This window comes from Bubalus kerabau, chromosome 5 (genome assembly GCF_029407905.1).
Source record: "Bubalus kerabau isolate K-KA32 ecotype Philippines breed swamp buffalo chromosome 5, PCC_UOA_SB_1v2, whole genome shotgun sequence".
NCBI lineage: Eukaryota > Metazoa > Chordata > Mammalia > Artiodactyla > Bovidae > Bubalus > Bubalus kerabau.
The window spans coordinates 43,245,650-43,269,089 of NC_073628.1; the positions used below are offsets into that span (position 1 = coordinate 43,245,650).

General features: G+C 40.4%; 1 protein-coding gene across 2 annotated transcripts in view; it reads left to right on the plus strand.

Moving 5' to 3' along the window:
• Positions 1–16,831: 16,831 nt before the first annotated feature.
• The window catches only part of CCDC81 (coiled-coil domain containing 81), a 42,085-nt gene continuing 35,476 nt past the window's right edge, over positions 16,832–23,440 (plus strand). For both annotated transcript variants that reach the window (XM_055583505.1, XM_055583506.1), the window contains exons 1-2: positions 16,832–16,910; positions 23,249–23,310. In XM_055583505.1, the coding sequence (XP_055439480.1) occupies positions 16,832–16,910; positions 23,249–23,310 (141 nt within the window). The remainder of the gene's footprint in view (positions 16,911–23,248; positions 23,311–23,440) is intronic.

The window sequence follows — 23,440 nt, forward strand, 5'->3', positions numbered from 1 at the left end:
GTATTTTGTATTTACAGCTCATTTCAGTTTGGATGCCAGATTTTGAAAGGCTAAGGTGAAATATAGTACTATCAAAACAATAAAGTTGTGTTTATTGCAAAAATGTTTTATACTGCTTTGACTTTTATTTATTTATTTATTTTTTGTTTTGTTTTGTTTTTCTTTCATCCTTTTTTTAAATTTTTTTTTTTTGTTTTGCTTTGACTTTTAAATTCATTAAAACTAACTAAAATTGAAAAATTCAGTTCCTCAATCACACTAATCTCATTTCATGTGCTCAATGAGCTATGGGCTACCATATTGGAAAGTGCAGTCTAGAGTGATCTAATTTATTCCAGCACATCTTGATGACTAGATCTCTTTTCAAATTCCAGAGTCTTATTTCCAGCTGTTTTCTGAAAAGCCTCATGTCCTATAAGAAGGTTAAAATCAAACTCATAAACAGAGCTCATCTCTTTCCTCTGCCTCTTTGTCCCCTGTACCTCTTATCTTGCTGCTGCTACTTCTGCTAAGTCGCTTCAGTCGTGTCCGAATCTGTGTGACCCCAGAGACGGCAGTCCACCAGGCTCCCCCTTCCCTGGGATTCTCCAGGCAAGAACACTGGAGTGGGTTGCCATTTCCTTCTCCAATGCATGAAAGTGAAAAGTGAAAATGAAGTCGCCCAGTCGTGTCTGACTCCTAGTGACCCCATGGACTGTAGCCCACCAGGCTCCTCCGTCCATGGGATTTTCCAGGCAAGAGTACTAGAGTGGGGTGCCATTGCCTTCTCCGACCTCTTATCTTAGGAAGTGGTATTAATTCCTATAAGGCTAGTTGCCCAGAGTTTAAATTCCACTATTGATTTCTCCTTCCCACCTTATCTAGTCAACAATTAATGCTAAATGAGTACAGTCACATCTCCCTCCAAATAGTTCTTAAATTTGTTCTCTTGTCTAATTCTGCATCTACTAGGCCGTTTGGGCCAGTATTTCTCAAACTCTACTGTACCAGCAAGTCACCTGGGGAGCTAATGACTGTAGATTCTGATTCAGTAGGTCCGGGTAGGCCTGCACTTCAACAAGTTTTCAGGTGAAACTGCCGTTGGTCCTGCTGCTCCCTTAACCATATTTTGAACAGGAAAGCTTTCTCTGACTCCCCTTCTTATAGCATTTTGTGACACCTAATCACACTAGTTTATTATTGGCTATTTACTTGTTGTTTTTATCTTTTTGAGCTTAGGAACTGTGACATCCCCTGGTGGCTCAGGTAGTAAAGCGTCTGCCTACAATGTGGGAGACCTGGGTTTGATCCCTGGGTCGGGAAGATCCCCTGGAGAAGGAAATGGTAACCCACTCCAGTATTCTTGCCTGGAGAATCCTGTGGATGGAGGAGCCTGGTAGTCTACAGTCCATGGGGTTGGAAAGAGTTGGACATGACTGAGCTACTTCACGTTCACTCTCTTTTTTAATTGTTGGTAAATAGTAGCTGCTCAATAGATTTTTTTTTTTTTTTTTTTTTTAAGACTGGACAAGGTATGAGGGCAGTATGCTTTGTGGGGAAGTAAGTGCTTCCTTTGTTAAAATGGTCTTAGATCCCCTGTGGCTTCCAACTTGAGGGTTTCAGAAGGACCTACAAAGGAAGAAATTGAGGAATGAGAGGTGTTTCAGTTTTCTTTTTCAGCAGGGAATAATATTTCCCAAGACTTTAACTTATACCCTGTTTCTTAAATATCACATGTAATATGAACATGAATTTCTTCAATATTGCATAATATAATCAATATTATTTAAAATGCATTTGATAAACTGCTAATCTGCTAGATGCTGTGAAAAAAAAAGTTTCTAAGGTCAAATATTTTAAGAAACAGCATAATTTCCCCCTTCTTAAAATTCATAGTGCTTAATAGATCTAAATATGGAATAAAAATTATCAAAATATGTTTTGATTTAAGCATTTATTGAGACAGTTTCATGGCCTGCTGGTCCTTTTTTTTTTTTTCCCATTTAGGACCTATTATGGACCAAATACATATCAGAGATCTGAGCCATCACAAAATTCAACTTTTCTGTATTTAATTGATCAAAAACTAATATTTTCTAACCAGGAACTGCAGTTATCTTAGATTTCAATAGCACTAGCAAGTAGCTTTTTTTTTCCCCCACAAAGGTTTTTCTTTTTGCAAAAGTACATAGATAGCAATAAAACTGTATTGTACAAATTTATTTTGTAAAGGTTAACATAATGGCCTCTAGAGCCAGATGGCTGGGGTTCAAAACTGTAGCCAGATGGATACAGTCCATGGGGTTGCAAAGAGTCAGGCACTACCTGATATTATCAAGTTACTTAACCTCTCTTGGTTTCCTCAATCTGTAAAGGAAAGTGACAATAATATCTGCCTCAGAGTCTCGTGGTAAGGTACAAATGATTTGATTACACAAAACAGACCAGTACCTGGTGTATCCTATGTGTTAACTATGTATTATAAATTATTAAAACTCTATCAAAGAGCAATCAGATCATTATATATCTTTAGGACTTCCTATGAATGATGAAATGAGCAATAACTATTTGAATACTAGGTATGTATTGCATTTTTAAAGGAAAAATGCATAATAATAGGGCTGCATCAACATGTGTTTCTTGTTTGGAATTTTATTTTCTTAGTGTGGTTTGTGTACTTGTGTACTTTTTAGTGAGATTTGAGAAAAATGGAAAAGATAGTTATAGACAAAAGTCCTTCAAAGCCTGGAGACCACTAGGGAGAAAGAAAAGGAGGAATATACAATCTGAATAGGTCTATATCTATTCAAGAAATCGAATCAGTAATTAACAACCATCCAAAACTGAAAGCACCAGGAAGTAGATGAGTTCACTTGGTAAATTCTACCAAATATTTAAGGAAGAAATTATACCAATTATCTATAGTCTCTTCCAGAAGATAGAAGCAGAAGAAATACTTCCCAACTCATTCTAAAACTAGATAAAGACATTACAAGAAAAAAGAAACTACAGACCTCTTGTGAACACAGAAGCAAAAATCAACAAAATATTAGCAAATAGAACCCAACAATGTATAAAATGAGCTGTGCGCCATGACTAAGTTTTATACAAGGCTGTTGCAACATTTGAAAATCTAAAATCTATCATGTCAATAGGCTAGAGAAGAAAAATCCAACGATATCAATAGATGTACTAATAAAAACACTGGACAAAGTCCAATACCCATTCATGATTCAAAACTCAATATCCTTAACTTGATAAAGAATATCCACAAAAAAAGTACAGCTAATATCATACTTATGGGTAAGAAATTAGAAGCTTTCTTGCTGAGATCAGAAACCATACAAGGATGTCCCCTCTTACTACTTCTCTTCAATATCATACGGGAAGTCCTGGTTGATGCAACAAGGCAGGAAAAGGAAATGAAAGACAAACTCACTGGGAAGGAAGAAATAAAACTGTCTCTGCAGATGACACATTTGTCTACATAGAAGATCTGAAAGAATTGACAAAAAACTCCCAGACATACTAAGTGATGATATTACAGTTTCAGGATACAAAGTTAGTAAACAAAAACTAGTCACTTTCTTATATACGAGCAATGAGCTTGTGGAATTTGAAATTAAAAATACATTACCACTTATATTAGCACCCCCAAAATGAAATACCTAGATATAAATCTAACAATACATACAATACCTATGTAAGAAAAACTGCAAAACTCTGATGGAAGAAATCAGAACTAAGTAAATGGAGTGATATTCTATGTTCATGGGTAGAAAGACTCAATATTCTCAGGATGACAGTTCTTCCTAACTTGATCTATGTATTTAATGCAATCCCATTAACACCCCAGCAAATTATTTTGTGGGTATCAACAAACTGATTCTGAAGTTCACATGGAGAGGCAAAAGACCCAGAAGAGCCAATTTAATACTGAAAGGAAAGAATAAAATTGGAGGAGTGACAATGCCAAACTTCAAGACTTCCTGTAATGCTATAGTCATCAAGACAGTGTGGTCCTGGCAAAAGAATAGACAAACAGATCAGTGAAACAGAATAGGAGCTGGAAATAGCAGCCACATAAATATGTTCAGCTGATCTTTGATAAGGAGAAAAGGCAATGCAATGGAGCAAAGATAATTTGTTCAACAAATGGTTCTGGAACAAATGGACATCCACATGCAAAAATCAGTTTCAGTCAATCAGTCTCGACACAGACCTTATACTCTTCACAAAACAAACCTAAGACGGAGCATAGACCTAAATACAAAATTTAGAACTATAAAACTTCTAGAAGATGATAGAAAAATCTTGATGGCCTTAGGTATGGTAATGATGTTTTATATGCACCAAAGGCATGATCTAGGAAAGAAAGACCTGACGAACTCTCAGCAGCCATGGAGCAGCATTCTATTTCCCTTTTCCTAATAGGTTCTTTCAGTACACACTAGTCCACTATAGAATGTTAAACTGCTCTTGACTAGCAGGTCAAATGCGTCTTCCAAATCACATGGAGTCATAGGCAGGGAGCAGGCATCCAGCTTTTGGTCTAGCTAACTGCTTCCTGCCCTGCATAAGACCAGAGAAGGACCTCATTGCATAAGTCATCAGGTGACAAAGTTACTCAGAGACACTCATCATGCTTCTTGGTCTTTCTGGCAAGCCACTCTTCAGTCCGCAGAATAAAGATATTTTAGCCTCTGTTTGCTTTTGTGTATCATAAATTCTCTTGCATAATGTACTCACTGAATGTGTACATGTGTTTTTTCCCTCCATCTTTGCAGGGAGAGTGGTTCTGTTAAGAGGGGGATTATAGGGGGAGTCCACTGAGTGCTTCACAGCTGTGGCTCTTTTTCTCCTAAAATACCTTGCATTAGTGTGCTATCACGAGAATTAATTTTCATTTCAGGACTATCTGATCTAATCTGCATTAGAAGCCTCTAATCTTCCTATTGACATTTGCCCCTTTCTTTTTCTGGTTTTCATTTCAAAGGACCGTCACATTGCCTGCACATGGCTCTGTTTAAGCCCCTCTGACTAGTTAAAGCTAGGATTTAAGTGTTTCTCTTTAATCCTCAAGTTTATTCTCTGAAAATGGGATGAGAGGATGGATGGCCTGTTTTACTACACTCTCTAGTCTAATATTAACTGTTCTACAAACTTGTAAGCAGACAGGCTTCCCAGGTGACCCAATGATAAAGAATCTGCCTGCCAGTGTAGGAGATGAGTTCAATCCCTCGGTTAGGAAGAGCCCCTGGAGGAGGGCATGGTAACCCACTCCAGGATTCTTGCCTGAGAAATCCCGTGGATAGAGGAGCCTGGTGGGCTACAGTCCATGGGGTCACTGAAGAGTTGGACACAACTTAGCGACTAAACCACAACAACAAGTAGACAAGACCACAGATACTAACTTGAGCTAACTTAAGAGAGTTACTGGAAGACTACTAGGAAGCTCACAGAGTAATGGGAACTGGGAAGATCACACTGGAAATGGGCAGGAATCATGGGGACTGCAGAGGGGCTAGGAATTAGGAACCCTGGCAATCTTTGTAAAGCAAAAGAGTGGGGAGAGCATGCCACCCCTGCAGTGTGTATGTTACAGACTTTTCTATTGTCTCTCTGTCCTTGGCTCAACTGTCTAAGAAAGAGCATCTGATAACTGAGCTTGGGTCACATGCCTGGTCTGCTGATTCAAGCAGGGCAAACATCTGTTTCGGTCTGCTCCGATAATGGAATGTGCTCACCAGGAATTACTGCTGCATCAAGATTACCCACAGTCTGGACGGATGAATTCCAAAAGGAAATCTGATGCTCTTGAGACAGCCAAAACAACAACAAATGCCAACCAAAACTGTGTTTGAAGGAATCAGTGAAATGTAGGAGAAAGGGATGAGGAATAAGGATGGGAGGAAATGGGGAAGAGGTAAAATCAGCAGGAAACATTTACTCAAGGAAAATTAATTTTTGACAGTAGGTACGTCTGTATATGAGTAATAGTGACTTTTTGTCTAACATGATTTTAAAGCTCTCTGAAAGCTCGGAGTATGGAAAGCATGTCTTGGTGACTTAGAAATATTGTCACCCTCTTTCACCACCAGATGGCGCTTTACATATAAATAGTGAAACATGGATCCTGGGGAAGTTCCCAAGCTCCTGATGTCCGCAAAGTGCTTTTGTGTAGCAATTATTAAAGAAATCCACCTTGCAATGCAAGAAATTAAAGAATCCGCCTGCAGTTCAGGAGACCCCAGTTCGATTCCTGGGCTGGGAAGATCTGCTGGAGAAGGGATAGGCTACCCACTCCAGTATTCTTGGGCTTCCCTGGTGGCTCAGTTGGTAAAGAATCTGCCTGCAATGTGGGAGACCTGGGTTCCATCCCTGGGTTGGGAAGATTCCCCTGGAGAAGGGAAAGGCTACCTATTCCAGTATTCTGGCCTGGAGAATTCCATGGACTGTATAGTCCATGGGGTCGCAAAGAGTCAGACACGACTTTCACTTCACTCACTCATTCAAGAAATATTGAGCTTCTGTTGGAAATGAGAAACTTAAGCCCAGATGAGGGATCCTGAACCTACCTAGGCAGATAAGGATGGCAAGTTTCCCGATTAACAGCTAAGACTGGGGCACCAGGACATGATAGGCATTTGGAGGGATATTCTAACGTAAGGGAGAACCACCAAAGAGCCTAAAGGTGTGAATACGTACACATACATTTAGATTCAACTCTGGATGGCTATTTAATTGTTTAGTTTGTTGTCTGGTGGTTTAGTCACTAACTTGTATCTGACTCTTGCGATCCCATGGACTGTAGCCCACCAGGCTCCTCTGTCCATAGAATTCTCCAGGCAAGAGTACTGGAGTGGGTTGCCATTTCCTTCTCCAGGGGGTCTTCCTGATCCAGGAATTGAACCTGGGTCTCCTACATTTCAGGTCCTTTACCGACTGAGCTGCAAGGGATGCTCAAAACGAAAGTCGCTCAGTCATGTCCAACTCTTAGCGACCCCATGGACGCTATAGTCCATGGAATTCTCCAGGCCAGAATACTGGAGTGGGTAGCCTTTCCATTCTCCAGGGTATCTTCCCAACCCAGAGATCGAACCCAGGTCTCCCATGTTGCAGCTGGATTCTTTACCAGCTGAGTCTGACTCATCTCAATTCTGTATCCTGTGATCTGAACTTGGAAAAGTGAGCTGTCTGTTTGAAATAACTATTCTAATTCTATCCCCTGCTTTCCTTAGCCATAATTGTTCCTCAGCTTCCCAATTTTTCTCATCCTCTCATTTTCTGTGCTAGAGCTGTATTGAAACAGACACATTGCAAAACAGGTGTTACATTAAAATACACCAGATCCCAAATGTTTATGCAACATCTACACTATATATATAGAAGACTAAGAAAAAGCCCATGCTATATTACTGATGCATTCATTCTGTTTGTAACTTATTACCTGTTTTGTACATCATGCTCAGTCACTCAGTCGTGTCTGACTCTTTGTGAGCCCCCAGACTGCAGACCCCCAGGCTCCTCTGTCCATGGGATTTCCCAAGCAAGAATACCTGAGTGGGTTGCCATTTCCTCCCCCAGGGGATCTTCCAGACTAGGGATTAAACCTGCTTCTCTTGCATCTCCTGCATTGGCAAGCGGATTCTTTACCACTGTACCACCTGGGAAGGCCATTCCATGATTTAAGCAATTATAATTTATTGTGTGCTTATGATAATAACTCTTTATGTTATCTCATTAAATCCTTAATACAGCTTAGAATGATTATGATCCCATTTTACTGACGATGGAGCTAAGACTCATAGAAATTGAGTAGCAGCCCCAGGTTTTCCAGAATAGAAAATTAAAGGCCTCAGGCTTAGTTTTCCATTAAATGTTCTCATAGCTGAGGATATTTACATCTTTCAGGTCTCTGTTTAAATGTAGCAAATAATAAGAAGCTCAACAAATTTTTTATGCTTAAGGATTGACTCTCAGTCCCAAACTCTTAACTTTTATTGTGTTCCTAGGCAGAACTAAGAAGATTTAATTTTTAAATCTCCTGATACTAAAGAATATGCTGTGCAAAGGTTGTGCATGCCACATGCTAAATAATATGTGCCTTGATGGTCTGTACTCTTTTTAAAATTAGAGTTTAATGTACATATAGTAAAATAAATATTAAGCACGTGTGTGTTTTCACAGGTCTATATACTCATGTAGTCACCACCCAGATCAAGATACAGAACATTTTCAGCCCTGAGGAAACTCTGTGCTGCCTTCCGGTTGATACCCTAGTTCTCAGAGGCAGGTTTTCTTTTTTCTTTTTAAATTATTTATTGTTTATTTGGCTGCACTGGGTCTTTGCTGTGGCACATGGGATCTTTGATCTTTGTTGTGGCGTGAGAGATCTAGCTTCCGGATCAGAGATCGAACCTGGTTGCCCTGCGTTGAAAGCATGGTGTCTTAGCCACTGGACCACCAAGTGAGTCCCAGAGGTAGGTTTTCTGAATTCTATCACATAAATTAGTTTGCTGATTTTTCAGGTTGAGATACACGTAATCTATAGTTGGTACTCTTGCATTTTTCTTTTTTTTTGCTCATCATAATATTTTGAAGATTTATCTGTGTTCTGCATGTCAGTAGTTTCTTATTTTTATGGTTGTCATAGTCCTTTATATGAACACACCACAGTTCATTTATTTACTCACCCACTAATGGGTGTTTAGGTTGTTGCTAGTTTTTGGCTATTAGGAGTAAAGGTGGTGAAAATATTCTTATACAAGTTTTTATAGACAGATGTACTTGATATATTATTTAGGGGAAGATAGGAGTGAAATTGATGTGTCATAAGGTATGTCTGTTTCGCTTCCTTTTGTAAAGAGTCCATGTTCAAGTATTTTGTCAATTTTAAAAGCTTTCTTATTGATCTATGAAGTCCTTTATATATTATGGGTATAATTCTTTATCAGATATGTCAGATATATGTATTACAAATATATTCTCCCAGTTTGTAATTTGCCTATCCAGTTTCCTGCTAATGTGTTCTGATGATAGAAGTTCTCAGCTTTAATGAAGTCACATTCAAGAATTTTGTCTTCTGAAGTCAGTGCTTTTTCTGTTTTGTGTAAGAAATCTTTGCCTACTCGAAACCTGTGAAGTTACTCTCCTACCTTTTCTTCTAGAGCTTTATTTTCTAGCTTTCATGTTTAGATCTATGATCCACCTTGAATAGATTTTGGAACTTGATGTGAGGTCGGGTTTATTGCTTTTCCCATATGAATATGAAGTTGTTAAAGCAGCTTTTAATGAAGAATACTATCAGTTCCCTGCTGAATTGCGGTGACACTTTTGTCATAAACCAAATGACTATAAATACAGGGTGTTTCTGATCTCTGTTTTGTTATGTTGGTCTATCCTGGCACTAATGCTCCACTGTCTTAACTGTTGTTGTTGTTATTTAGTTGCTAAGTCACGTCCGACTCTTTGTGACCCCATGGACTGTAGCCCACCCGGCTCCTCTGTCCATGGAATTTTCCAGGCACGAATACTGGAGTGGGTTGCCATTTCCTCCTCCAGGGGATCTCACAGGCCCGGAGACTGAACTCATGTCTCCTCCTTGGCAGCTGGATTCTTTACCACTTCTCCCCCTGGGAAGCCTGCTGTCTTAATTAATGCAGCTTTATAGTAAATCTTGAACTCTGATAGTATGAGTTCTGTGATTTTATTCATCTTTATGATAGTCTTGGCTATTCTAGATTCTTTGTATTTCCAGATAAATTTAAGATTCAACCTGTCAGTAGCCACTAAATATTCATGCTGGGCTTTTGATTGCATTTATGTCAAATCTATACATCAAGTTGGGGAAAACTGACATCAATATTCAGTCTTTTGATTCATAAACATGATTTTGCTCTCCATTTATTTAGGTCATTTTAAATTTCTTTCTATAGTACAACGGAGAAGGCAATGGCACCCCACTCCAGTACTCTTGCCTGGAAAATCCCATGGACGGAGGAGCCTGGCAGGCTGCAGTCCATGGGGTCGCTAATAGTCGGACACGACTGAGCTACTTTACTTTCACTTTTCATTTTCATGCATTGGAGAAGGAAATGGCAACCCACTCCAGTGTTCTTGCCTGGAGAATCCCAGGGACGGGGGAGCCTATGGGGTCATACAGAATCGGATACGACCGAAGTGACTTAGCAGCAGCAGCAGCAGCTATAGTACAGACTTGCAATATTTGGCAGTTTTCAACATTAGCTTTATGAAACTTCTTAAACTTGTTCCTAGATGTTTGATTTTTTCATATTAATATAAATGGCATTTTTAAACATTTCATTTTCTGATCATTTCTTGATAGTACATAGAAATACAGTTGTTTTTTTATACGTTGGGCTTCACTTGTGGCTCAGCTGGTAAAGAATCTGCCTGCAATGCGGGAGACCTGGATTCAATCCCTGGGTTGGGACGATCCCCTGGAGAAGGGAATAGCTACCCACTCCAATATTCCGATTTGGAGAATTCCATGGACTGTACAGTCCATGGGGTCTCAAAGAGTTGGACACGACTGAGTGGCTTTCACTTTCACTTCTATACCTTAAGCTTATATCTAAAGAGCTTGTTGATAAACTTATGATTTTAATAGTTGATATGTTTTCAGATTTTGTTTTTACAGCCATGTAGTATGTGAGTGAAAATCACTGTACTTTTTTCCCAGTAGTGTATCTTTTATTTATTTCTAGTCTTATGGCACCATGTAGGGCCTCCAGCACAATGATAATGAAAGCTGTGGTGCTCATCTTGTTGGGGAGAAAGCTTTGACTGTTGCACCACTGAAAATGGTGTTTAAAAAATAAATCTGTTTTCAATTTATCTGGCTGCACTGGGTCTTGGTCACAGCACACAAGAGCTTCATTGCTGCATGTGGCATCTAGTTCTCTGACCAGGGATTGAACCTGGGCCCCCCGCACTATGAACAGAGTCTTATCCACTGGACCTATAGGGTTTTATTACTAGATAATTTTTCAAAAATCCTATTTCCTCCCATTTCTACTTTGTTGAGGATTCTTCCTTCTGAAATTGTGAATGCATTTTAGTTTTATCAGATGTGCTTTCTCCATCTAGTGACATGACTGCACTTTCTCCCTATTTTTAAAAATTCTGTTAATGTTGTGAATTACACTGATGGAATTTTAAAACGCTAAACTGTCCTTTTATTCCTGGAATAAACCCCTCTTGGCTGTGATGCATCACATTTTTTTTTTAATATCCCTGGAATACTGTTTACTGTCAGGATTTTTATATCTACATTCAAAAGAGACACTGGCCTATAATTTTTCTTTTTTGTAATGTCTTTTTTAGGTTTGGTATGAATGTTTTACTGATCTTAAAAAATTGAGATCAGAAGTCTTCTCTCTTTTTCTATTCTTTGAGTATTTGTAAATTCAGTATTACTTTTTCCTTAAATATTTTGACGAATTCACCATTAAAGCCATATGGGTCTGCTGTTTATTGTGGGAAAATTTGGAAGTAATTTGTGTCAGCACATCAAATTTTAGTCATTCTCTATAGGTAATGTCCTTGTTCAAGAGAAATATTATAGCTTGAGATGAGTTTGAAGTTTATATAAAATAATAAATTCTAGGTATGTCTTTGTATTGGGCTTCCCTGGTGGCTCAGATGGTAAAGAATCTGCCTACAACATAGGAGACCCAAGTTCGATCCCTGGGTCAGAAAGATCCCCTGGAAAAAGAAAGCACTACTAATTCCAGTATTCTTGCCTGGAGAATCCCATGGACAGAGGAGCCTGGCAGGCTACAGTCCATGGGGTCATAAAGAGGTGGACATGACCGAGAGACTAACAAACACAAAAATCATGTCTTTGTACTAAGAAAATAAAAAAAACTAGTAATCTTCAAATTATTGGGTTTTGCTTCATATATTTTGAAGCTCTGTTATTAAGAGCATAAATGTAATAGGATAATTAGGATGTAAAAATTAAGATTTTTATGTCTTGTTCATAAATTGACCCCTTATCATTATGAAATGGTACTCTATCTCTGGTAACATCCTTTGCTCTGAAATCTAACTTGTCTGATGGTAATATAACCACTCTAGTTTTTACTGATTAGTGTTAGTGTGGTATACTTTTTACCACCCATTTAGTTTTTGCCTATTTGTTTATATTCTGAATGTGTTACTGATAGGCAACCTATAGTGGGGTCTTGCTTTTTGACTAGGCTAATGATATTTGCCTTTTAATTAGGTATGTTTAGACCACTCAGATTATGTTTAATATGACTATTGACATGGTTGGATTTGAATCTGTATGTATGCATGCATGCTAAGTCATTTCAATCGTGTCTGACTCTGTGCGACCCTATGGACTGTAGCCCTCCAAGATCCTCTGTTCATGGGATTCTCCAGGCAAGACCACTGGAGTGGGTTGCCATATTCTCCTCCAGGGGATCTTCCCGACCCAGGGACTGAACCTGTGTCTCTTACGGCAGGTGGGTTCTTTACTGCTAGTGCCACCTGGGAAGCCCTGAATTCGAATCTACCCTCTTGCTATTTGTTTTCTATTTGTCTTGTCTGGCGTTTGTTCTCTTTGTTCTGCCTTCTTTTGGGTTAACTGATTTTTAAATTCCATGTTGAGGGGGCTTACTTGTTACAATTCTGTTGTATTTATAGTATACATGTTTAACCTGTCCCCATCTATCTTCAAGTGATAACACTTTACATATAAGAACAAGTGTATACTTCCATTTCCTCTCTTCCAGCCTCTGTGCTATTGTTGACATACATTTTACTTTTGTATATTTTATAAACGCTAAAATATATTGTTATTATCTTTGCTGTAGATAGTCAATTTCCTTTCTAAAAAAAGTGTGTCTCTTAAATCATGTAGAAAACTAAAAACTGAAATCACAAACCACTGTTACAATAGTAATGCATGAGTGCCTGCGTGCGAAGTTGTTCAGTCATGTCCGACTCTTTGAGACCCTATGGACTGTAGCCCGCCAGGCTCCTCTGTCAAGGGGATTCTCCAGGCAGGAATGCTGGAGTGGGTTGGCATGCCCTCCTCCAGGGGATCTGCCTGACCCAGGTCTCTTATGTCTCCTGCATCGACAGGCAGGTTCTTTACCACTAGCACCACCTGGGAAGCCCAGCTTTAGTACTAGGTTATGTAACTGCCCATGTACTCACCTTTACTGAGATCTTTATTTCTTCACATGGCTTTGAGTTACTTCAAATGTCCTTTCATTTCAGTTTGCAAGATTCACTTTAGCATTTCTTGCAGGGCATGTCTAAAGGTAATAAACATCCTCAGTTTTTATCTGGGAATATCTTGATTTTTCTGTCATTTTTTTTTTTTTTTTTCGCATCATATGGCTTGTGGGAACTTAGTTCCCCAACCGGGGATTGAACTCAGACTCTAGGCAATGAAAACGCCTAACCACTGGTGCTGTGCTGTGTGTGCTAAGTCTCTTCAGTTGTCTCTGACCCCATGGACTATAGCCCACCAGGCTCCTCTGTCCATGGGATTCTCCAGGCAAGAATACTGGAGTGGGTTGCCATGTGCTCCTCCAGGGGATCTTAATTCAGGGATCGAACCCACGTCTCTTAAGTCTCTTTCACTGGCAGGTGAGTTGTTTACCACTAGCGCCACAAGGGAATTTCCACTCCCTCATTTCTTAAAAGACCTTTTATTGGAGTATAGTTGATTTACAATGTTGTGTTGGTTTCAGGTGTACAGCAGAGTGAATCAGTTATACATATGCTCTTATTTTTGTTTTTAAATTCTTTTCCATTCAGGCCATTACAGAGTATTGAGTAGAGTTCCCTGTACTAACCACCAGGTTCTTATTAGTTATCCATTCTGTATATAGTAGTGTGTATATGCCAATCCCAATCTCCCAATTTATCCCTCCACCCACTTATCTCCTGGTAGCCATAGTTTATTTTCTACATCCATGACTCTACTTCTGGTTTATAAATAAGTTAATTTGTATTCTTTTTTTTTTTTAAGATTCTATGTATAAGTGATATTGTATGATGCTTGTCTTTCTATATCTGACTAACCAACAGTACTAGCTCCAAGTTTAGTATGTTTGGAAGCCAAAAATTTTTTTTTCATTTAATTTTTCCCATTGTTTCTTATTTATTCTTTAAATTTTTGGCTCCATTGATCTTAGTTGGCTTCCTGCTGGATTTTCATTGCATTGTGTGGACTTCTCTCTGGTTTCAGCACACAGCCTTATTAGCCCTGAAGCATGTGGGATCTTAGTTTCTTGACCAAGGATGGAACCTGTGTCCCCTGCATTGGAAGGTGGATTCTTAACCACTGAATGACCAGGGAAGTCCCTCCTATTGTTTCCTTAAGCGTACTGCAGTTTCCTCTATTATCATTATTCCTGCCTTATGACTGAAAAACTGAAGCTCTGAAGTATTAACATTTTTTCAGTCATACAAATTATTTATGCTAACATCAGGTGTGAAAATTCAATTGCCAAAATTTTTACTTTTTCTTATTTGAAATGGGGGAAAAACATGCAAAATGTTTATAAGAATGACAGGTCAGATGAGTGTGGCATAAATATTAACATAGCACCCATTAATAAATAATGTTATATACATAGGTATTGTTACCATATTTATTATTTATTGAGGTCACATCTATTAAATACGGGAATGTTCTGTTGTATGACTTTTATCCTGCAGGTACCACGTAGAGTAGTGACAGTGTGCTATCTATTACTTGACATGTTCTTTTTTTTTGATAGTCTGACTTGAGTTTTCCTACATTTCTTCCTTGGGAGATCATTCCATAGCTTAGTCTCAAAGTATCCTCATTTGTCATATTATCTAATTTACCTTTCTTCAGTTGTGTTATATCTTTGCCATTTCATCTGTCAAACGTTTATAAACAGCTGTCACTCCCAATGACATTAATCACTCTGGGGTCAATCTTCCCAAGACATGCTCTTATGCTTTTAGTTATTGGGTGGCTTTCCCTCATCTCTCTCAGAAATTTCTCTGATTGCAGTTGACCCTTGAACAATGGGAGGGGGTGAGGTTTGGAGTGCCAACCCTCCCCACAGTGGAACCAGCACCCCCCCCCCAACTTTACAGCCAAGTATCCCTCACGCCCCTCTACCCCCACCCTGATATCTGCTGTTCCACATCTGTGGATTCAGCTATTCCAGAATCTGTGTTACTATAGCATATATACTTAGTGAAAAAAATCTGCACGCAAAGGGACCCGGGCAGTTCAGATTTGTACTGTTTGAGGATCAACTGAATAGTTTCCATCTGACATATAGATTCTTTATGCCACATAATGAAATACCAACTCCATTTTAATACTGAAGAATATAATAGTCTGTGTGAGTGATCATACATCTTATTCCAAAGCCTTCAGGAGCCATCTACACCTTCCAAGTAAATCCCAAACCTCTTTGCTAAGCATTCAGAGCAGTCATCTCAGAAGTAACCTCCCCCTCCTTGTACTGCTATTACATTCTCTTCATATCTCAAATATGAGCGTTAACATGGAGAAGTCACCCAATGAGAAGCCCCTGATCTCAGCAACTAGAGAAAGCAGCACTTAGCAACCGAGACCCAGCACAGCCGAAAAGAAAAAGTGTGTTCAAGAATGTTTGCAGCAACATTATTCGGAATAGCTCCAAAGGGAAACAATTCATGTCTCCGTCAACAGTGGAATGGATAAATAAAGTGTGCAATCGTCACACAAAGAGATAACATGCAACAGTGAAAATGAACAAATCGCTACTGAAGAAATCACAGAGGAATCTCACAATGTTTAGTGACAGAGCCACAACCGAAGCATACATACTGTATGCTTCTAAAAGTTCAAATACAGGTAAAATTAATTGATGGTATTTGTTGGAATAATGTTGGGAGGGGGAATGAGGTGCATTTCTGTGGTAATGAACTCCATTCTATTTCTTGACCTGAATGGGATTTACATGGGTGTGCTTGCTTTGTGATAATTCATTGTCAGCAGAGGAGAGAGTATGAAAACAGTTCTGCAGGAGGAGATTCATTCAGTGTAGAAGGAAGGAGAAGTTGACTGTAATGAAAAAAAAGTCGGCTCCCTCCCCAGTCCTCCTGCCCTCCATTTCCTAGGAGAGGAGTCTAGGAAAAACCAAACACGAGACAAACAAATTCCAGCTCGCACTCAAACTCTCAAACAGACCCAAAGACTCAGAAAGTCCATCACTCAGGATAAACGTTTATTTCCAGATTTGTCCAGGGTGATTACCAAAGCGACACGTCTCTTCGCTGCTCAGGGCAAGAAGGAAAAGGGGGGGGGGGGGGGTGGGGATTAAAAAACATTGTTACTTGCCAATTTCTCTCAGCCTGGAGCTCTGATTCAACCGGGCCACCTGGGACCAGACACACCTAGGGGGCCGGGCCGCGGCCTTATTCTGACTCCCTAGCAACGGAGTGAGCCTTTGTCGCGTCCTAGCAACACGCTCCTCCCATACTCTCGGCGGGCCCGCCCTCCGGCGGTCCCCTCCCCAGCTCCACGCTGACCCTCTCAGTGGGACTCCTCGAGGTCCCCAGAGCTTGGATTTGCTCTTTTTAATTCAAGTGCCAAACAGCTCTCTGAGTTCCTGTGGTGGGCACCTTTCAGGGACAGCCAGAGTCGGGGGCGAGGGGTGGGGGACGGCAAGAAAAAAACGTTTAAGAAAGAAAAAAAAAAAAATCGAGATTTGGTAATTTTTAAGGTACATCCAAATTTCCCAGGAGAGGGGGGCTGGAGAGTGGGACAACCAAGTTTGTGTAAACTCCATCTGAAGAAGAAAAGACGCAGCATCCAGCTGACAGGGGACCAGAGATGCTGGACACCATCCTCCCTTCTCTGCAGGACGTCGGCAGGCACCTGCTGCCCACGCTGCCCTCGCTGAGCCAGGAGGGTAAGCGACAGGGGCCTGGGTCTGGAGACGAACCTTTACCTGCTTGGGGCAAAGCTAAGGACTTCTCCCCATCCCCTGTCTCTGGAGGGCCCTAAAGGGCCCGTGTTGCCTTGTCAAGAAGCTGGTAATCACAACCGATTCACGATGCAAGTCCAAAGGCTCTTTCCATTTCTTTAGCTCCGCTGGGTCTTAGTTGCCGCTTGCTAACTCAGTTGCTCGGTGTGGGAGGGACTTCTTGACCCGGGATGGAACCCAGACCACCTGCACTTGGGAGCACTGTCTTAAGACACTTTTGTTTATTGAGTTCTTTAATGAGAGAAAAGGGCCAGCTGAGGGGGTTTTTATTAAGTAAGATAATGTACACACAGGGACTAGCGTGGAGTCTCAATAAATGCTGGCTACAAACCACCACCCCCAATGGCTCCTTCTCAGAATTCAGGCAAAGGCAAGGCTACAGTTGTTGCTCTTGGTGGTCCAGTGGTTAAGACTCTGGGCTTCTACAGCGAGGGGAGTGGGTGAATGGGTTCCATCCCTGGCTGGGGAAGTGAGATACTGCATGCTGCCTGTGGCAGCCAAAAAAGTTAAAAAACCAAAAAACTGAGATTAAAAAAAAGAAATGGCTGTTTGGAAGAAGACTTGACATGTTCTATAGAAAATGTGCTAGGCTTGGTTAGAAAGTTTCTTAGAAGAGTAACTCCAAAGTGACACCGAGATTAAAAAAAAAAATTATTTTTGGCCGCACTGGGTCTTCATTGTTTTGCTCGGGCTTTCTCTAGTTGTGGCGAGCAGGGGTTAGTTACTCTTTGTTGCAGGCCTCCGGCTTCTCACCGCACTGTCTTCTGTTGCAGAGCACAGGCTCTAGGCGAACCGACTTCAGCAGTTGCAGCCCGAGGGCTCAGTAGTTGTGACAACCCATGCCAGTGTTTTCACCTGGAAATCCCAAGGACAGAGGAGCCTGGCGGGGTACAGTCCATGGGGTCACAAAAGAGTTGGACATGACTGAGCAACTAAACAACAACAATAGTACTTAGAGGGAACCGTCATCATTTTACAGATGCGAACTGGTTGAAACCATTGAAGGCTGCACAGCGAGCAATCCGTGGGGGCGGGAAGGCTGTAGGTCTCCAGACACACAGCACAGCGTGCCCTTCCCACTGCACTGTGCTCTGGGAATGTGTTTCCTTGTCTAAATCACTCTATACTAATTTGCTCTGTTTGTATATCAGGATTTTAGTTTTATAAGATGTTTTATAAAGTTAGGGGACTTATCTTCTCCTTTTGATATTAGTATCTATTTCAAGTATATATTATTCTGTAATATACATAATGGGCACTTGGTCTTTTTTTTTTTTAAATAATGATTATATATAAGATAAAGTGTTCCTACCTGGAATACATTTGGCATTGTGTTTAAAAATACGATTTTGAATGCACAAAATGTTTACAATCTGAACTTAAATGAAGGTTGAATTGAATATGGAAAGTACATCTAGGGATGATTTCTTGTGGTTCTTGGTATTTCAGTGTTTGGTCAAAATAAATAATAACCTCAGCGTTCTTAAAAATATAACAGTAGCATATTCTTTAATTTGCTTTTTAGACTGGATTAGAAGTATTTTTCTTTTGAGATATAGTGATTCTTTTCCTGACACTTTGGAGCGTGGGAAAAAATCAAAGTTAGAAATCACAGTCTGCAAGATTTCCAGGTCTGTTCCATTTGAATTACAGAGGCTTAAAGGCTTCATTTCCTGAAGGAAATGATGTACATGTTTTCCTTTTCCTTCAGTGAAAAATATCAAATTTCAGCTTAGAATAGTAAACTCTGCTCTTATAAGACTTTGCCTATTCAATTTTTAAGAAATTATTATTTTATTTATTTATTTCTGACTGTGCCAGGTCTTCATCGCTCGTGGGCTTTTCTCTAGTTGCAGTGAGAGGGGGCTGCTTTCTACGGGCAGCATGAGAGCTTCTCGCTGTGGTGGCTTCTCTTGTTTCTGAGCACAGGCTCTAGGGTGTGTAGACTCCAGTGAAGTGAAGTGAAGTGAAGTGAAGTGAAAGTTGCTCAGTTGTGTCCGACTCTTTGCGACCCCATGGACTATACAGTCCATGGAATTCTCCAGGCCAGAATACTGGAGTGGGTAGCCTTTCCCTTCTCCATGGGATCTTCCCAACCCAGGGATGGAACCCAGGTCTCCCGCATTGCAGGCAGATTCTTTACCAGCTGAGCCACAAGGGAAGCCCGTAGACTCCAGTAGTTGCAATATATGGGCTAAGTAGTTGCAGCTCCCTGGTTCTAGAGCACTGGCTCAGTAATTGTAGTCCATGGGCTTAGCTGCCCGGCAGCATGTGGGATTTTCCTAGATCAGGGATGGAAACCATGTCTCTTGCATGGGCAAACAGATTCTTATACACTGTGCCACTAGGGAGGCCCCCACTCCCACCCCATTAGATTTTATAGGGTAAAATGACACAGTTGGACTTGAATGTATCTTTCAAATGAGGAAAGAGGATCTTCAAATTTCTAATTAAGCTCAGGTCTTTTCAGTAGGGTCTGGTTGCCAGCTATACACTTTCTCCTGGCCGTAATTAAATCATTTCATTTTGGTACAGATTGTTTTCCTGAAATGTGAGCTGCATATCATCACTCTAGGTTGAAAGGCTTAATAGTTTTGACTTTCAAAAGTCTTCATGTAAGTCTGGCTACTGAGATTCTGTATCACTAGTGAATTAAATATTTTTAGTCATGATGAAAATTTGAATTCAGGAAACAGTTGAGACTGTTAATTCTTAGCAGCCAGCAGCAGACAGAATTCTTTTGTCTGTAAGGGTGAGGAAGAATGGGAAATATAGTAGAATGGGACAGTGTAGAAGGAATACTTGAGTATATTTAATAAACTGTATATCCATGATTTAGAGTGAAGGGCAGAGTTGGCATCCAGCTCGCTGTAGCATGCAGTTCTAGCGTTCTTGGTGAGTGAGTTTCCATCACCCAACTTGTTCCTCGAGGCTCATAAGAGTCACTTCCATCTGGGCATGCATGCTTAGTCATGTCCGACTCTGGACTGTAGTCTGCCGGGCTCCTCTGTCTATAGGATTTTTCAGCAAGAATACTGGAGTGGGTTACCATTTCCTCCTCCAGGGGATCTTCCCAACCCAGGGATTGAAAGGTTGTTGCTGAGTTGTGAAAGATGCCGGGATTCTTGACCTCCAGAGGAGAAGAATTCAATCTGGGACCAGAGACAAGGCTTGATTGCTCAGAGCTTTTGTGTAATAAAGTTTTACTAAAGTATAAAAGAGATAGAGAAAAGCTTCTGACATAGACATCAGAAGGGGGCAGAAAGACTTCCCCCTGCTAGTCTTAAGCTGGATGTTATATGGCTGCTGCTGCTGCTGCTAAGTCACTTCAGTTGTGTCCAACTCTGTGCTACCCCATAGATGGCAGCCCACCAGGCTCCCCTGTCCCCGGGATTCTCCAGGCAAGAACACCAGAGTGGGTTGCCATTTCCTTCTCCAATGCATGAAAGTGTTATATAGCTACCAGCTGCTAATAAGAGAAAGGAAATGTCTCAAAACTCAGAGACTGTCACCAGGCCCCTCACCCACAACATACATTTTGAGATAACATTGGTACCAGGTGAGTCATCCCAGGCCATAAAATGATTGACATGAATCTTGCAGAAAGGCAGGTTTCCAAGTAAATATACAGTTTCATTAACATAGATTGGGAGAACAATGTATGAGTAAAACATACTGGTTTGTTGAGCCCTTATCAGTTCTGTGTCTTAAGTGGAACCAACTTGGAGAAAGTCAGAGTCTAGGGTAAATAAATAAAGAAAAATATTTCCATAAGAAAAAAGCATTGATTAGCTCAAGGTTTGAGAAAAGTTAAGTTCAGGTGGAACCAGGTGTCATCATGGCAACACAAAATTTTAAGAGAAACCTCCTTTTAAATTTGTATAGAGAAGGGAAAAATATCTAACACTTGTAGTTTGTTTCCTCCTGCCGCTTAAGAAGGAGATAAAAAACGTCTGACACTTGCAGTCGGTTTCCTCTGTTTGGCGACCCCCTAGCCTTCCTGCCTGTTACCCTCTCAGGATCAAACCGGTGTCTCCTGTGCCTCCTGCATTGCAGATGGATTCTTTACCCACTGAGCCATTAGGGAAACCCACGAGTCACTGCTACTTCTCATTGCCCATCCTGTTCATTCTCTGGCATATTAATAAAAATATTTACAGTGTTGATATACAGGATTAAATGAGTGCAATTTTCCACATTAGGTAATGGTTTACAAGAGTAAATCAAGCAGTTTCTAAACTGGGGAAAGAATGGGTTTTTGTGCCCAACTCCATCTATGCCATGAAGTGGTAAGCTGATATTTGCCACTGTTCTTGATCCTTTCTTTTGAGTAAAACACAGCACTCTTTTGATTTGCAGAGAGAGTTCACTAGTGGAAAATATCTATAATAAACTCATGACTAAGTTTGGAATGGAAATGTCAACACAGATATGGTTTTCTATATTTATGAGTATTAGTTATACCCAGAGTATTCTTTCATATCATACATTAACACTTGAGTAATTGACAACTACTTATTTTTCTACCACAGCTTTCCTGGAACATAGCTCAGAACAAGAAAATAAGCATAGAAGGCCTCCCTCTGATCATTCAAAGTAGAGAGTGTGAAGTCTATGTCCCAATTCAAAGTAAAGCCCTTCGGGCCCTTACCCAAAAGTCTGTTTTTAAAAATTATTATTTTAGACATAATGTTAGTATATTTGTTGAAATCAAGAGCACAGCTGATCAGAAGCAATGAATTAAGACTGGGCGGTGAGCCTGCAGAGCACTCGTAGCAGAGAGGAGTGACAGCCGGAGTCCAATGGTGACTACTGAGAGTGAAAAGCAGTCAATAATGAAGCAAAAATAAAAGTGCAGAGACAGTTAATGTACGGACAATGATCTTTCATGCTTTAGTGGCTCCTGGCCTCCGTCCTATATTATGGAATGGTGTGAGAATGAAGGCTCATGTTAATCAAATGGCATGGTGTAGACTCTTAGAAGCTTGTTGAATGGGTCATTAAGAAAAGCCTAGATTAGGGACTTCCCTGGTGGTCCAATGGCTAAAACTCCATGTTCACAATGCAGGGGGCCCTGGTTCGATCCCTGGTCGGAGAACTAGATCCCACATGCTGCAACTAAGAGTTCACAGTTCAGTTCGGTCACTCAGTCGTGTCCAACTCTTTGCAACCCCATGAATCGCAGCACGCCAGGCCTCCCTGTCTATCACTAACTCCCAGAGTTCACTCAGACTCACGTCCATCGAGTCAGTGATGCCATCCAGCCATCTCATCCTCTGTCGTCCCCTTCTCCTCCTGCCCCCAATCCCTCCCAGCATCAGGGTCTTTTCCAATGAGTCAACTCTTTGCATGAGGTGGCCAAAGTACTAGAGTTTCAGCTTTAGCATCATTCCTTCCAAAGAAGACCCAGATCTGATTTCCTTCAGAATGGACTGGTTGGATCTCCTTGCAGTTCAAGGGACTCTCAAGAGTCTTCTCCAACACCACAGTTCAAAAGCATCAATTCTTCGGCGCTCAGCTTTCTTCGCAGTCCAACTTTCACATCCATACATGACCACTGGAAAAACCATAGCCTTGACTAGACGGACCTTTGTTGGCAAGCCACAACTAAAAAAAGATCCTGCATGCCACAACTAAAGGTTCCACACGCCTAGATGAAGATTTAAGATCCCTTGTGCTGCAACTGAGACTCAGCATAGCCACATAAATACATATATATATAAAAAGAAAAGGCTAGATAACACTAGGTTAACTTAGACAGTTAAGAATCTGCCTGCAATGCAGGAGACCCAGGTTTGATCCCTGGGTCAGGAAGATCCCCTGGAGAAGGGAATGGCTACCCACTCCAGTATTCTTGTCTGGAGAATTCCAGAGACAGAGAGGCCTAGCAGGCTACAGTCCATGGGATCGCCAAGAATCTGACACAACTAACAACAACTATGTTTATAGAATAAAGGGAAGGTGTGACACTTCCCTTTATTCTAGAAAGATTTTCTCCCCCTCCTCTCTACCTTCTCTTTCTCTTTCGCCTCCTCTTTCACATTTTTGGAATTTAAAGCGAATTAACTTTGCTTATTAGGAAAATTAACTTTGGGGAGTGACTTTATTTTCTGTTAATTTTAATTAGAAATTATCACTTAAATAATGTAAATTATTTATTCTCTATTTCATATTCACATTTTTGTTTATGAACACTAAGATATTACCACAAGTGTGCTTTCATAAATTATTCATACATTATATTTATTTACCTTGGATTTCAGAAGTTTCTACTATTTGGGGAAATGTGTCAGAATTTGTGGAACGGCAGCTATCCTTACACAAGGTAAGATTTATACTTTAATTTTAACGTAGGACATCAAAGAATGTTTCCTCCTTAGTCTCCAATTGTTTTGCTGGGAGAAAGATAGCAGATTTTAGAGCCATCCAGTGTAACCTGCAGTCTTGTGATTTTA